The sequence below is a fragment of the Amphiprion ocellaris genome, chromosome 7 (genome assembly GCF_022539595.1).
Source record: "Amphiprion ocellaris isolate individual 3 ecotype Okinawa chromosome 7, ASM2253959v1, whole genome shotgun sequence".
NCBI lineage: Eukaryota > Metazoa > Chordata > Actinopteri > Pomacentridae > Amphiprion > Amphiprion ocellaris.
This window is the reverse complement of record NC_072772.1, coordinates 22,302,083-22,317,105: the sequence shown is the minus strand read 5'-3', so window position 1 is coordinate 22,317,105 and position 15,023 is coordinate 22,302,083. Positions and strand designations below refer to the sequence as shown.

At 38.8% G+C, this 15,023-nt stretch overlaps 1 protein-coding gene across 2 annotated transcripts in view; it reads left to right on the top strand.

Moving 5' to 3' along the window:
- The first annotated feature begins 1,100 nt into the window (after nt 1-1,100).
- Nucleotides 1,101-15,023, top strand: part of LOC111571470 (alpha-2-macroglobulin-like protein 1) — a 46,496-nt gene continuing 32,573 nt past the window's right edge. The window contains exons 1-10 of one of the 2 annotated variants that reach the window (XM_035950198.2): nt 1,101-1,335; nt 5,659-5,839; nt 6,829-6,985; nt 8,871-8,923; nt 10,057-10,077; nt 11,848-12,016; nt 12,132-12,216; nt 12,326-12,446; nt 12,562-12,676; nt 12,760-12,869. In XM_035950198.2, coding sequence (XP_035806091.2) covers nt 1,253-1,335; nt 5,659-5,839; nt 6,829-6,985; nt 8,871-8,923; nt 10,057-10,077; nt 11,848-12,016; nt 12,132-12,216; nt 12,326-12,446; nt 12,562-12,676; nt 12,760-12,869 — 1,095 coding nt within the window. In that variant the 5' untranslated portion in view covers nt 1,101-1,252. The remainder of the gene's footprint in view (nt 1,336-5,658; nt 5,840-6,828; nt 6,986-8,870; nt 8,924-10,056; nt 10,078-11,847; nt 12,017-12,131; nt 12,217-12,325; nt 12,447-12,561; nt 12,677-12,759; nt 12,870-15,023) is intronic. The other variant, XM_023274646.3, reaches the window with a different exon arrangement.

Sequence of the window (15,023 nt, the reverse complement as noted above, 5' to 3'; positions counted from 1 at the left end):
AAAATAGAGAATGAATAAAATAACTTTTTTTGTCCCTTAACGCTTACACCAACAAAGACAGGAATTACAAGCAGAACATTTTACTGTTTTACAATAAAAGGGTTATAATCGTCCGAATTAATCAGCCGGCCGATGAATCAGCTGGGCCCTACTGTTTACTGTCTTCCATGTGCAGACCGTCTTCTGATCGTTCTGCCACTACCAGATCAACTGCCCATTTGTACTTGGACAAACTGCTCGAAATGCGTTGCCAGAGATGTTTCAGGGATTTTGAGTCATTCTGCGCTGCAGATGCGTTAACCACGTTAAAAATTTTAATCAGATTAATCATGATGATGGATAAATCTGTGTTAACGCATGAATTTTGACAGCCCTAATGTAAACAATAACAAAAAGTATGTAAACCACACAAGCACATTTTAACAATATAGGAAAATAATTTAAAAGTAATTCATAAGAATGAAATGTATATATGCATTTTTTTTAAACTCAGTAGTGAATATTATTGGTGGGATGTGTTTGAATTATTCTGGTCCATATCGTATCTTGCAATTGCTACCAGTGACTGTTTCCTTGATTAAAACCAGTTATCTCTGGTTGACTTCCTTAAGATCAGGCTTTCTTCAAAGAACCATAAATCCCATTTCTTGTCTTGAAACGCACACATGTCTACACTGTGAAAGTGATCAATCAGATGTCATTAGTATACCTTCTCTAAGTACAAAAAATTGCAGAGGGCCTCCCTGGAGCCACACAGGGCCCATGACACACTAACCTGTGTTATCTCTGATCATTTCAGCAGCATACCAGTTGTTGTTGTGGTGGTCAGACCTGTTGGTAAACGATCCTGAAATTCCCTGGTATCCATCACACAATGGCCCCTGTCTTTCAACTTTCCCACCCACTCTTTCTTCAGCCCTCACTCACTGCAAATTCTGCAGAAACTGGAGGAGTGGACTGCTGGCCGCAGGCAGGACTCAGTGATTCAACTTTTGGGAAGTGCAGCTCTGTGGGGAATAGGGAGGAGGCTGCGAAGGCCCAACGAACTTGGGGGGAGTGACTCAGGGGGAGGGGGTGGCGGTGGTTTGGTGTTATAAACGGCCACCGCCTCCTCCGTTACAGCCACTTTGTGCAGTGCGCGTCCCCGATTACCTCTCTGCGGCTCACAGTGGGGGTAGCAGGCTGGAAGTGCGTCCTCCTCCTCGGTCCGTTCCGCTCGTGTCGTCCCGCTGCTCGGCTCCGCTCTGCAGACATGGCACCTGTCCTCCAAATGTTTGCTGTCATGCTGGCAGCAGCGCTCCTGCAAACTGCGACATCGGCCCACCTCAATGACACGTAAGTAGGCCGACGTAGTGTTTCATTTTAACCAACTGCTGCATCTCATGCTGTCTGCAAAAGTTTGCAGAAGTTTTGCGCGTCACGTCTACAGACGCCAAACAGGCTGCACGTGCTGGTGTTTGCAGTAGAGTCAGCTGCACGTGATGAAGAGTTCAGAAAAAGTATTAAAAGTGTTGCATATTTGTCTGTTTAGGTAGGAGTATGTTTGTTATCACCAAAAACAAGCATCGTCCCACTGGTGAGGCACATAGTCCAGTGGTTGGCCTCAGGACACTGTTATGCAATCGGCAAAGAAACACCAATGTGTGTGTGTGTGTGTGTGTGTCCGTGTCCCATCTGCTACCACTTAACCACCATTTGATTAATAACCTGCCCAGATCTGCTACAATGATCTGGATGAAGTGAAGCAGTGAGAGATGTTCTTCATGATGCTGTTTTTAGTCTGAAAGGCCAAACAGATGTCTTGCTTTTTATTATAAAGGAAATTCTTGCCTTTATTGTTATAAAGTTCAGTCCTTGCTGCCTCTGCATATTGATTGAAGTTCTGACCTTTGTTTTGTCTTTTTGTGCTGTTTGTACTGGAGCCATCATGACTCGAATGCTTTTCGTTGTTTTGTGTCAGAGTGAAGTGACTTTTAATCATCGAGCAACTTGCTCTCTGGTAAAAACGGCATCAATATTCTCAGCAGCACCACCCAAAACTCAATTAAATGTGTCCTTTATTTCTCATTGGCAATAGCAGGCCCCTGTGAGCCAAGCAGCGTCCAACACAAAAAGTCCAGCAGAGCGCCTGGTTGAATCTAGAGAACATGGCTGCTTAGGATGTCCTTTAGTGCAGTTTCAGTGGAAAACACATTTTTATTAACACCACCTCTGTCTTATCCTGCAGTGCAAGAACTGCATTGAACTTTTCTTGATGCAGCACATTACAAATATACAATCCCCATTCAAAATCTTACAAAAGTATCATAAAACTGCATTCAGAGTATCAAAATGTTAGCATGCAGTGGGGTTGTTCTTCTCTTATAAAAAGGATATACCCAAGTAAAGTAAAAATACATCAAAATTGTACTTGTCATAGTGTTTTTGCACAGGGGCAGAGCTGAGGGGTGTCCTGGGGAGGCCATGGCCACCCCACACTACCAATAGGGAACCCCATTAGAGGGATGTCCACACAGCCATAGAACTGTAATTACATTCTGTAACGAGTATTTTTCTGGCAAAATGTTTTTGCGGAACAATTTCTCTGCAGCTGTTGTTACTATACGGATGCATTTTAACAGCACTGCTGGACCTTATTCAATCACATACAGCCAAGTAGTTCTGACCAACCAGAAAATGTTTATGCTGATGTATATGCAGCAGTTTTGTTTTCTTGTTGTCATCACCATTGGAACTTTAAAAAACCATATGAAAGATTTTGCAGCGGCTACTTACCAGGCTTGTTTCTGTTTTAATGTAAATTCTTAATCCTGTGCTTTAATGTGACATGCATTTTATTTATTTTGTTGTGTTGTCTGTTTTTAATTGCTACAATTGTAATGTTTCTCAGGCTGCTGTCTTGGCCAGGCTTCCTTTGAAAAAGAGCTCATTGTATCTCAGTGGGACCGACCTGGTTAAATACAGTCTAAAATAAAAACTAAAATTAACTTTTATCTGTTAGAGTGTGTATGATTTAGGTTCAGCTGTGGAATTGGCTCTTGTACGGATTTTAAATTGTTGGGATGAAACCTGCTTTGAAGAGATTTGGAAGCAAGTGGAACTAGAAAAGCACTCAGAGAGCGCAGTACTCCGCCAAGGCTGTTCAGTTGTTTCATTTCCGATGGCTGAAATCTTTCAAAAATGCATGGATCCAGACTATAAGCTGCATCACTGCCAAAATCTAATCAGTTGGTCCTTGTGTGATTTCTGACCTTCCCTGAAAATTTCATCCAAATCCATTAATCCGTTTGTGAGTAAAGTTGCTAACAGACAGACGGACAGACAAACCAGCGTTAATGGTCACATAACTCAGCCGAAGCTCCACCTCTTTGGTGGAGTAACAAACTACTGAACAATGTAAAGCTAACCCAGAACCTGCAGCTAAAAGAAAGAAACTAAAGTTTAGATGGACACATGATGCCTCAGTTAGGTGGACGTTCTGAGCAGACACTATCGTTTTAAGTACACTCATTTTATATAAATGAAGTAGTAATTATCATGTGAGTTTTATAGCTTAGTGAATATGAGTTCTCATGTATTCTTGTGTAAGTATTGCCTGCATATGCAAATAGTATTGAATGACATAAAAAAAAACGATTATTTGGCCTTCAGCAATTTGCTGAAAAAAATAAACTTAGATAGGCACTGTGCTACCCTGATGAACATTGTTTGGCTCAGCCTCTTGTTTTGAACATTTAAATCAGACACAGTCTAAGAGTAGAACCTGCACTAACTGATTTTTTTTTTTTTTTTTTGTCCACCTGTGGGCTGCAGAATCAAGCTGTAAACTCATCAGGTTTTCAGTTGTAGCATGTGTTAGCTTATGTACACTTCATTACAAACAGAGAGCAACATTAGCATTTACTGGAACTCGCATTTCTGGCCACTCAGTGAATGTAAGTCCAGTATTAACTCATCTTAACTGCTTTGGCTTCAACCAGCTCCAGGGGAAAATGCTTTGGTCTTTAACTGCTAAATGCTGGACTGTGTTCATCAGCTAGCATTAGCCGCTGATTAGCTATAGTTTGTTCATCATGTACTAGCATACATTCAGGTGACAGAGATAACCAGTGTTAAAAAAAAAAACAACTCTGTCAAAATCCTCCAATCTCTATAAACCATGTCGATGAAGAAATGCCATCTGTTAATTGAATAAAAAATAAATAAATAAATAAAAATTTGGCTAAATGTATCTAACAGTTCTCCAAGCAGTGTCTGATCTGTAATAGAAACAACGATGATAGTCGACTACATGGACAAAAAATGACAGCATCTTGAGAAACAGTCATTTATTTTTATTATCCAGTGGACACAATGTATTTTATTCCAAGTAAAACAGTATTTTTGGTCTTTGGAAATGGTTTTGGCCTGCTGGACTTTTCAACCACGAACAACTGATTAATTTTTAGAAAACTTAGCCCTTAGCGGTTTGCCTTTTTAACTGCATGTATGCTACAGGTACTTGGTGCTGAACAGGTAGTGTGTTAGTATGTGCTTTGTGGCTTTTTACAGCCAGCTGTTGCAAAAAAAAAAAAAAAACAAACCCAAAAAACAAAACCTAAATAACAACAAAAATCTGGGCAGTGACACTGAAAGAAGTAGTTATTCTCTGTGATTTGTCAAAATAGTTACAACCTTCATATTATCATTTGACCTGCTGTTATTAACATATTTATGATATTTTTAGACCATTATGTTAAAATAATTGAACAATTTTAGTGTTGTTTAAGTGTTTTTACCAGGTGAGGCCAACAGCAGCTGATTAATCAGTGGGTATGAGGGCTTAATAATTATTTGATTTTTGATCAAAGTTGCATTTTGAAGTGATACGATTAGCAAATCATAAAGACTGCCATTTTACAATATATGTTGTGTATGTGATCCAGAGTTTAAACTGTCATGTCAATGGCTATACAACGGCCTCTGATGGTATTTCCTGTAGTAATTCTCTGTCACATGTATAAATTTATTTCACCGTTAACCTTATTGAACTGAAACATGACTTTAAAAATGATATCATGTCAAATTGAAATGGAAATATATGTCAGTGAAATTGCGGTTGTCTATTTTCCCTAAAGCATTTAGCCCCATTGGATTCCAATAATTATAACACAGACATGGTCACAATTACAACAAGAAAAGCACTCAGAGAGCGCAGGACTCCGCCAAGGCTGCTCAGTCGTTGTATCTTTTCTGACAGATGAAATCTTTAAAAAAATCATGGTCCGCAGCGGTGGATTTGTAGTAGGATCGCAATCGTGATCATCAGCAGGCAGCTAATGTAGTGTTCACTTGTTGTCATGGTTACTGTGACGCCGTGCCGCTATCTCGCGATGATACAGAAATCTTTAACAAATCCATATCTATAAGCTGTGTCACTGCCAACATCTAATCACTTGGTTCTTATGTAATTTTTGACCTTCCCTGAATTTCATCCAAATCCGTTAGTCTGTAATAATGGAGTAAAAAGCCAAAATTTTAAAGGGATCCATTTGGGCTGTTTTTATTTAAGTTATTTACTGTTGCATTTAAGTTTCTTTTACTATTCCACTCCGATCGATCGGCAGCACATATTCTTCTCCACCAAGTGTGTTTTCTGCTTTGTTTTTGTCCCTGCAGTATTTTTGCAGTGACTGTGAGCTCCCGTGTGACAGCAGGGAACCAGGAGACGTTGTGCGCCCTGATCCACGGCCCCACGGAGCCCATCTCCCTGAACATCACCCTCAATACGGAATTTGGCAAGAGTGTCATCCTAGAGGAGGATGTCAAGGAGGACTTCTACCGCTGCTTAAGCTTCCAGGTCAGACTCCACATATATACGTACGATTTGACAAGTGGCAGACAAACGTGTGATATTTCAGGTACAAATATATACTATTTTTTTTTTGTGGTATTCACTTCTAGTTTTTCAGAAACGGGGAAGTAGAATAGAGCAGGGCTAAACTTTTAATGTTTGCAGAGATTAAGTGCATCCTTGAGGTTTCCAAGCATAATATACTTTCCTCTCCTCTTCCCCTCGCTGCTCATTTAGAGTAATGGCACAAATCTTGGCATAATTATTTACCTAATTATACAGCCGGCGCCATGACTGAGGCTGTCGACACCAGTGGGTCTCTTTAAACTACTGCTCTGGTTTCTGTCACACCGCTGCTCGCTGTTATGCAACCTTCGGGTCTTGCTCCATATTGATGTGGAACGACCCGCCGACCCCAATCAGCTCTGTGACAATAGCACTTAGTTTCACTTGGTTCCCCAGTGTTTGGCTGTGCTTCACCACTCGTCTGGCATTTGTCTTTCTGCAACTAAACAAAGAGTGCTTTCTGCCAGAGGCTAGCTATCTACCTGCATTCTTCCAGAGAACACCCCCTTCCCCTCACTCTAAGGCTCACAACACACATCTGAAAAAACACTCCTTTGAAATTTTTGGAAGTGGTTCCAGCCCCCGTTATGCAATAGCAACTCTATTAGCAAGTGAAAACATATGCTATACAAGGATGACGACATTTCATAATTAACCTTGTGGAAGAGGCCTGTTGTTGCTCAGTATCAGCAGAGCTCTGAAGGATTTGCTTCCAAGCAGTTGTTCTGTACCACTTTAGGGGACAGACGTTTCAGCAGAAACACTTCAAAGAAGGACCATTTAGAAAAGTGCTCGCCAGCTAAGCACAAATTGTGCCTCTGCATGAAGCAAGTTTTAAAGCGTCGCCCTCCTTCCTTTCTTCCTTTCTCTCATCCTGAACATTCAAATACCTCCCAGTCCTCTGTGACAGATGTTTGCTGGTGTTGCAGGTCCCCACAGTGCCCCGGAGGACTGTGGCGAGCATTCATGTCACAATTCAGGGTGAGAACGCCTCACTGGGCAAGAAGACCAAAGTCCTCTTCGAGCCTCCTGCTTTCATCCATGTCGTCCAGACTGATAAACCTATCTACAAACCTGGGCAGACTGGTAGGTGTCTAACGTCATGAAGTCAGGTGCTAGTCACTAAAACTGCTGCTGTCCACTTGGATGATGTCTGGAGGTGTTGCATCGTCCTCCTGTCTGGTAGAATGACTAATACTCTGCTGTTCTTCTAGCACCCGTTGTCTACTCTGCACTACTTACCAATTCAGCTGCGCTTGCATAATTTTGGACTACTTTACTCTATCTGCATAATGCTGAGCTGCTACTTGACAACTTTAGGAATTATGTGTATATTCAGTGCACAGAATAATGGTGATTCCTCAACAGTTCTTGGTTGCGGCTGTTTTTATCTGCTTTATAAAATATCCTGTGCAGAAAAAGTGTTTTCTTTTTGTTTGTTTTGCCCTTTGTTTTTTGGGTGTGTGATGTTTGGAACAATATGTTTTTGATTTCCTATAGTTCTAATGCTATTATTATGTCCATGTGAAAGAAACAAAATGAAAACAATTTAGCTAAGTATAACATTTAATTAATACGCCTGCAATTATGCACAAGCACCACACACTGAATCTAGTTTTTGTAAATTTTCAACACCTGTCCATTTGAGACCGTAGTTTGAACGGCTGTTCACTGGTGTAATGAAAGGGTCGTTCCACCCATTTAGTGTTGCGCTTAATTTAACAGATATTCTAGAGCTGATGTCTTTCAAGGCACCAATTTAAGAAAGAAGGTTTGACATAAATGCATCAGAGGCAGAGAGAGCATGGCCCCAGAAACACTAGGTCCTACACCTCCCATAATGCAAATAAGGGTTTGTTCCATTACCCATACTACCAAAACATATACCAGAAAAAGATTTAGTATCTTTTTAATACACTCATTTTGTAGTATGCAAGCCAGTATACTTTTCTGTCCATTCTGACCCCAAATCCTCTGCACAGTGGGAGACGTGTCACATACAGCACAGTGGCTCACAAGGCTGAGCTGCCAAGAATGAACAGACAGGATATTTTACACTGCAGACGGCAATGGATGTATGAGCAAGGCGGTCAAAGCTTAAGGCAAATATTGTGATAAAGTAGTATGTCCCAGTTGTGTGCGTACTGCATACAACAGTACACACCTTGTAGTTTCAGTAGTCATGTGCTCTATCTTCACTGCAGGGTCAGTAGTGTCTGTCATCAGAACCCTCCTACCAGGAAGCATCTATATCTTTGCAACACAGGGTTTCTGAATTTTGAAGTCTAAAGGCCAGTCTCTAACTGACAAGAAAAGACATCCTTACATTTAAAATCAGTTCCATTTCATAATTAAAAGGCCACCACAATATGAAAACTGACATGTTTAGCTCTGAAAACAGTTTGATATAATGCCTCCTGCAGCTCTGGTGCAGTTTTTATCAGGTCTGAGGTAAAAAAAAAAAAAAAAAAAAAAATCTTTAGGGTTGTCACGACTTGCGATTCTGAGCAGTTTTAATGCTAAGGGTGTTTACTAAGCAGGGAGAGTCCAACAAAATGGTAATGCATTGCACTGCATTATGGGAAATGTCCATTTTTTTTTTCAGATATTGGATCCATACGTGAAATGTGGATCAGTTTACCTTCTAAAATTTTGACTTTTCTTTTTAAAAGTCTCTTTCTTATTAGTGTTAAAGTTCTAAATTGCTTTGTTGTGTCTAAGGACTATTTCTGGACTGTTACACTCTGCCACTCTATCATCTTTTGTTGTTGAAATCTTACAGAATTCATCATCACCAGGAATTTTTGCAGAATTGTGTCATTGTAAAAAAAGGGTATACTGAAGTGAAAGTGTTGTATACTGTTGATCTTGCTCTATTTATATGCTCAGTTAGTTTGCTGTTTTCCTATGACCTTTCCTGTGCTACACTTACATAGATACTGATTACTCATTTCCTTCTTTTTTTTTAAAGTCCAGTTTCGGATTGTCTCCCTTGATGCCAATTTCATCCCTGTTAGTCGAGTGGTAAGTTATATCTACTTATTTTTTTCTGTTGAGACCATGTGATGATTATTGTATGACGTGCGTAGAAATTTCAACCAGTGAACTTTCTAATCTGCTGTGATTTCCACCAAGCAGCCAGTGAATCTGAAGAGCGAGGTCTATTTTGGTTCAGAGGAGTGGGAGGTGAACGGAGGGCTGTTTGTTGATTTTGGAGACGGCGTGGGTGTGAGGCGCTGTGTGGAGTAGTGTGATAAACATGCTGTCAGAGTTCATTTGGCACACACTGCATTTGACCCAAACATCTGAATCAATACCAGCTCAGGGCCTTTTCCGTTTGTGATGAGAGGATGAAAACATGACTGCACGCAGTAAACGTAAAATCCATTCAAATATATCACATGAAAGTAGCTTGCTGGAAAGTGGTAAATTGCATCAGCTATAATGGAGACATCACATTATGCATCTGCTTGTTTCAACACTTTATATGAGCTGGAAAAACAAAATACTCAAACCCAAAATGTCATTTTTTTTTATGGCTGTTATCTAATTAAAATATTAAATGTGTTTTGCATGATTTTAGACTGCCAAAAATGGGCCAGTGCCAGGTTGAGACTCGACAACATTTGTCTGATATGACAGTGGCTGTATCACATAGTGACTGTGGGGTCATAAATAGTTGCTGAGATGTAACAGTCTACATCCTGAACCCCGACCAGTCATCTTTTTATGACGCTTTTTCCTCCTGTGTCAAGTTGTTATTTGAACCTGACATAATACTATTGACTGTTGAAAGCTTTCCCAAATGTTTTTTTTCTCCGCATGACCAGATGATGAGATATTTCTGGAAATTATACTGGAAATATATTGTGCTTATATATTGTGTGCATATTGTGTATATATATATATATTATTTGCACTATTTCACTTTGATTTATATAATTATTTTGCTAGTTTATTTTGCTAGTGTCTGGCTGTCTTGCTATCTATCTACATATATATACATACATATTCATACATACATACATGCATATTTCTTGTGTTTTCAGGTGCACAAAGCATTTCACTGTGCATTATACTATATATAATTGTGTTTGTGATAAATAAAGGTCTTGAATCTTGATGTGCAGCTAATCAATTGTTTTCATTCGTTTCAGTACAAGGAAGTGGCGCTCCAGGTAAGAAACCCTTAAAATGCCACCCATTCATCTGCATTAGAAGGAAATGAGACGCTCTTCCAGAAAACTGCTGAATAGCTGCTTTTCTTTTTGAAGGGTTCATTTGGCATTTTTGCCTTTTTATTTGTGAGCATCAGAATAGAGGCAGGCAGGAAATGAGGAGGGAGAGAAAGGGTATTATGACATGCTGTAAAGGTCCTCATGTCAAGTCAAGCCTGCAACACCGGCATTAGCGGTTCCAGTCGCTTTAGGTTTTACAGGTTGATGCATTTCTGAGTGAAAAGCTGCACGGGAGGTTTATCATTTCTGATGTGGCTGAAAGTAGGTGTGTCTTGGTGAGAAATTTATGGAGAACCGCAATAATGCAGAGGAATGTTCAATAATGTTCAATAGAAACCAGTTGTCAGCTGATATCCTCTGACCCCGATGTCTCCTGTCTAGCTACATAAGGTACTCGTCAAGACAGGTGTTTATGATGTATGTTAGCTAGTCGCCTCAAATTACATTTAATGGGATACATTTATGTACACCTCTGACAGCAAAATGAATTTAGAAAACCAAGGGATAAAATATCAATTCAAACAGGGTCAAAACGATTAGAACCTGCAACATGTAATGGGTCAATCTATAATTGAGGGACTTTTGAAGTACATGGGATATGTCTTGCATACATTTTTATTACAAGTGAAAAAACTAATGTTTTTTATGCTTGTTATGATCATTTCTTTACAAATTCCATAATTATTTATTATGGAAAAAATCACTTATTAGTTAAAAATGACTGGATATCACTAAAATGTCAACTAAATAACTGTCTGAATTTAATAACAACCATCTTCTAATTAGCTAAACAATAATAAAATGAGGCTTTCTGACTTATTTAATATAAAGTAATGTGTGAGTCAAGTGTGGATTTATCGCATGTCAACAAGTTTACTAAAATATCTTTATAAATAACTTTTAATTTCAATTTTACTCAATTGTGTATATATAATATTTAGAAGAATCTTTCTCTAAAAATGCCATGTGGTGTTTGGTTATAGGCGGCCATGTTGATTTTTAGGCCTGAAAACAGCAAAAATGTCAACTATGATACAAAAAGTCCCTCAATTATATATTGACCCTAATATTTAGGGTCAAAAGTTCGGGATCACCCAGACAATTCCATGTTTTCCATGAAAACTCACACTTTTATTCATGTGCTAACATAACTGCACAAGGGTTTTCTAATCATCAATTAGCCTTTCAACACCATTAGCTAACACAATGTAGCATTAGAACACAGGAGTGATGGTTGCTGGAAATGTTCCTCTGTACCTCTATGTAGATATTCCATTAAAAAATTGATGTTTCCAGCCAGAATAGTCATTTACCACATTAACAATGTCTAGGCTGGATTTCTGATTAACTTAATGTTATCTTCATTGAAAAAACTGCCTTTCTTTCAAAAGTAAGGACGTTTCTAAGTGACCCCAAACTTTTGAACAGTAGTGTATCTAATTAGTCCTTATAGGTAATCTGGGTTTGTACCAATGCTCTTTTAAGATGCATTTTACATAGAATTTTTGTGGCATCAATACTGTCCAGTTCGGTGTCACTGAGATGAACCAACTGAGAGCTACATGTAGACTGGATCATGAACAAAAATTTAAGCAGTCATTGTAATTTAAATGATGCAGTAATCTGATTACAGTTCTTAATACAGCACATTTAATATTATACAGAATGGAGCAGCCTTCATACGTGTGCATTTCTCTTTACTGTACGTAGGATCCCAATTCTAATCGTATTGCCCAGTGGTTGGACAAGGCCATTGTTAGCGGCATCCTCGATCTGTCACACCCCATGATTCCTGAGGCAGTACAAGGAACCTACACGATCACCGCCTTGACAGACAAAGGAGAGCAAATATCTCACAGCTTTGACATCAAGGAATACGGTGTGGTGCATAGTTTAAAACAAAATAGAGAAATATCCCTCATTTACAAAACTAATTATTCTGATGTATATGAATTTTCAGCTGGAAGACCTCATTTCTGTTTCTTTTGCTTTAGTTTTGCCAAAGTTTGAAGTAAATGTTAAACTGCCCAGTGTGATAACCATCCTGGATGAGGAGGCAACGCTTAGGATTTGTGGAAAGTGAGTGTCCCACTTAAACAGAGCAGTCTTGAGAATGGTATCTGCATTTGAGATGATCCAATCATTTCCTACAATAACAGTCTCTGCATTCTTGTGTCATTTCCAACAGGTACACCTATGGAAAACCAGTTATTGGTTCAGTGAAGGCAGAGTTTTGTCGACGCGCCGTTCGGTACTGGTATGTGGTACGTTCCACAGACAATGACATCTGCAAGACTTACCACTTGACTGTGAGTATCCCAGATGTAAAAAAATATCAGTTGCTGTAAAGACAGTCCTCTTTCAAAAAAAAAATTTAAATTACTTATTTATTAAATTGCAATTTACCCTTTTATTGTCTGCTAGACGGATAAAAGTGGATGTGCTACACAAACTGTGAATCTGACAGCATTTGCCCTCGACAAGACCATGTACACTGATAGTTTTCAGGTGTCTGCAGAAATGGAGGAGTATGGCACAGGTAGGCTGACGGCCAGATTCAGTTCATGCTTTTAGCAGCACTAGTTCTTCATGAGTTGTAACCAAATGTTGACTTCCATCTAGGGGTCATCCTTAAAGGCAATGGGAGGACCACCTTCAACAGCCACATCAGAACTGCCAGCTTTGAGGATGTACCTGCAGCATACAAGCCTGGCATCCCGTTTGAGGGAAAGGTAATCAGTCTCATGAATGAGCAGTCTGCTGTCGGCACAGGACAAAGATGTATGAATCTTTTATTCTGTAGCACTTTGTACAGACATCAGCAGCATTCATCCCCACAATTATACTATTGGGATCTTCTGATTTTTTTTTTTTCTCTTGCACTGACTGTGAGGTGGAGATTTTTGGTTTTAGATTATCTTAGCATTTATCATTACTATTGCTAACGCATTTGGTACAGATATCTATGAAGCCCAGTGAATGAATCCTCGTGATTTTAATAGTTCCCTGAATTCAGTGCAATGCACTGCATCAGCAAGTCACTTTTAATGTAGTCTGTGAAGTATGTCAACATTTACTAAGCTGATTTGATAGAGCCGAATGAAAGCTCACTAAACTTAACTGGTAAATAGGCTACCGTTCAAAAGTTTGGGGTCACTTAGAAATCTCCTTATTTTTGAAAGAACAGCATTTTTTTTAATAAAGATAACATTAAATGAATCATAAATCCAGTCTAGACATTGTCAATGTGGTAAATGACTATTCTAGCTGGAAACAGCTGATTTTTAATGGAATATCTACATAGAGGTACAGAGGAACATTTCCAGCAACCATCACTCCTGTGTTCTAATGCTACATTGTGTTAGCTAATGGTGTTGAAAGGCTAATTAATGATTAGAAAACCCTTGTGCAATTATGTTAGCACATGAATTAAAGTGGAAATTTTCATGGAAAACATGAAATTGTCTGGTTGACCCCAAACTTATGAACAATAGTGTGTATCTGGTAAAGATCAGCATGTTAACAATGTTTGCATGTTAGCTTGTTGACAGGCCAAGTAGCTCAAATCATTACTTTGTACAGGTTAAAGTACAAGCTCATAAGAGCTGTTGACACACAATTGCTTGCTTCATTCACTAGTTTTCGAACCAAATGTAACGTACATTTATGCTGAATTTTGTTTTGCTGAATTTCAAGAAAAAAATGTTTGTTGTGATAAATGTCCATCTGATGTGTATCAACCCACTGCAAAAGAATGCACAATGACATGATGTAACTGAAAAAGCTCCAGTCAACGCTGAAACTGTGAAAATGAATGGAAATGATAAGCATCATGGAAATACAGCAGCTATGTTGGTTTTATGTGTTACTTTAAGGAAAGTTAGTCTCTGACTGTGAAAGGCTGTAATTACTTTTTAAAGTGGGAGGAGGAGCTGCTGTTTTTTTAAGTAACATTTGATTAAATCAAATTAAAACAAAATATATAACTTGTAGCATTCTCAGATATTATGGGAGTTTCTCAGACAGTGTAAAATACTCTTTGTCTGTCAGTTTTAGTCATCCCAGCACTTGCTGAGACATCAGATTGGGGATGGTAGATAGCTCTGAACTAGATAAGCCTTAGTTTTGATTGCGATGGAAAATAAGCTAATGAGTGGAATGAAAACAGATCTGTAGCAAATAAACTGATGTAAATGGCTGATAGTTTCCACACGAGCCTATAGCGCACACAACAGATTGTAAGCTTTGTGACTGAATGTTTCTCACCAAAAGGACTTTTGAGTTTCGTGTAGATACGTGATTTGGGGAAAATATCAAATTTTTATATATCTTGCACTGCAAAAATCTAACTTCAATTAAATTTTCATTGTCTATTAGATTTAATATATGATAAAGTATTACCACATGAGACACCATCACAAAAGAAAGATAGCATGAATTTGTAAAACCACTGCCATGATACTTTCACCCCTGGGTCAGATGCACTGCAAAATGTACGTGGTGTGGCTATTAAACACTGAGACTTGGCTTTTATATTTAGTGGAGTCATAGTGTGCATGTCAACACAAGTCTCCTTGAACTAATTGATGAATTACAGCATTAGTCTCAATATTTATCAGCCACAACTGGTATACCCTAAACTGAAACCTTTGTGATTTGTTGTTAGTTTCAAATGTACTTTGTTCAGCCCTTGGTTTGGGTCCATCCAGGTCAGTCACCTAAATTAATCTGTGTAGAAAATGAGAAGAACTTTAATTCCTGGATTTACTTTGATGCTCAGAAAATTTTGGTGAAAATCTGGAGACTTCATACCTCTGATGCAACCAGCACTTCAAAATTTCTACCTGACTGGAAAGCTGTGGTGTGTGGATAGTTACTAATAATTT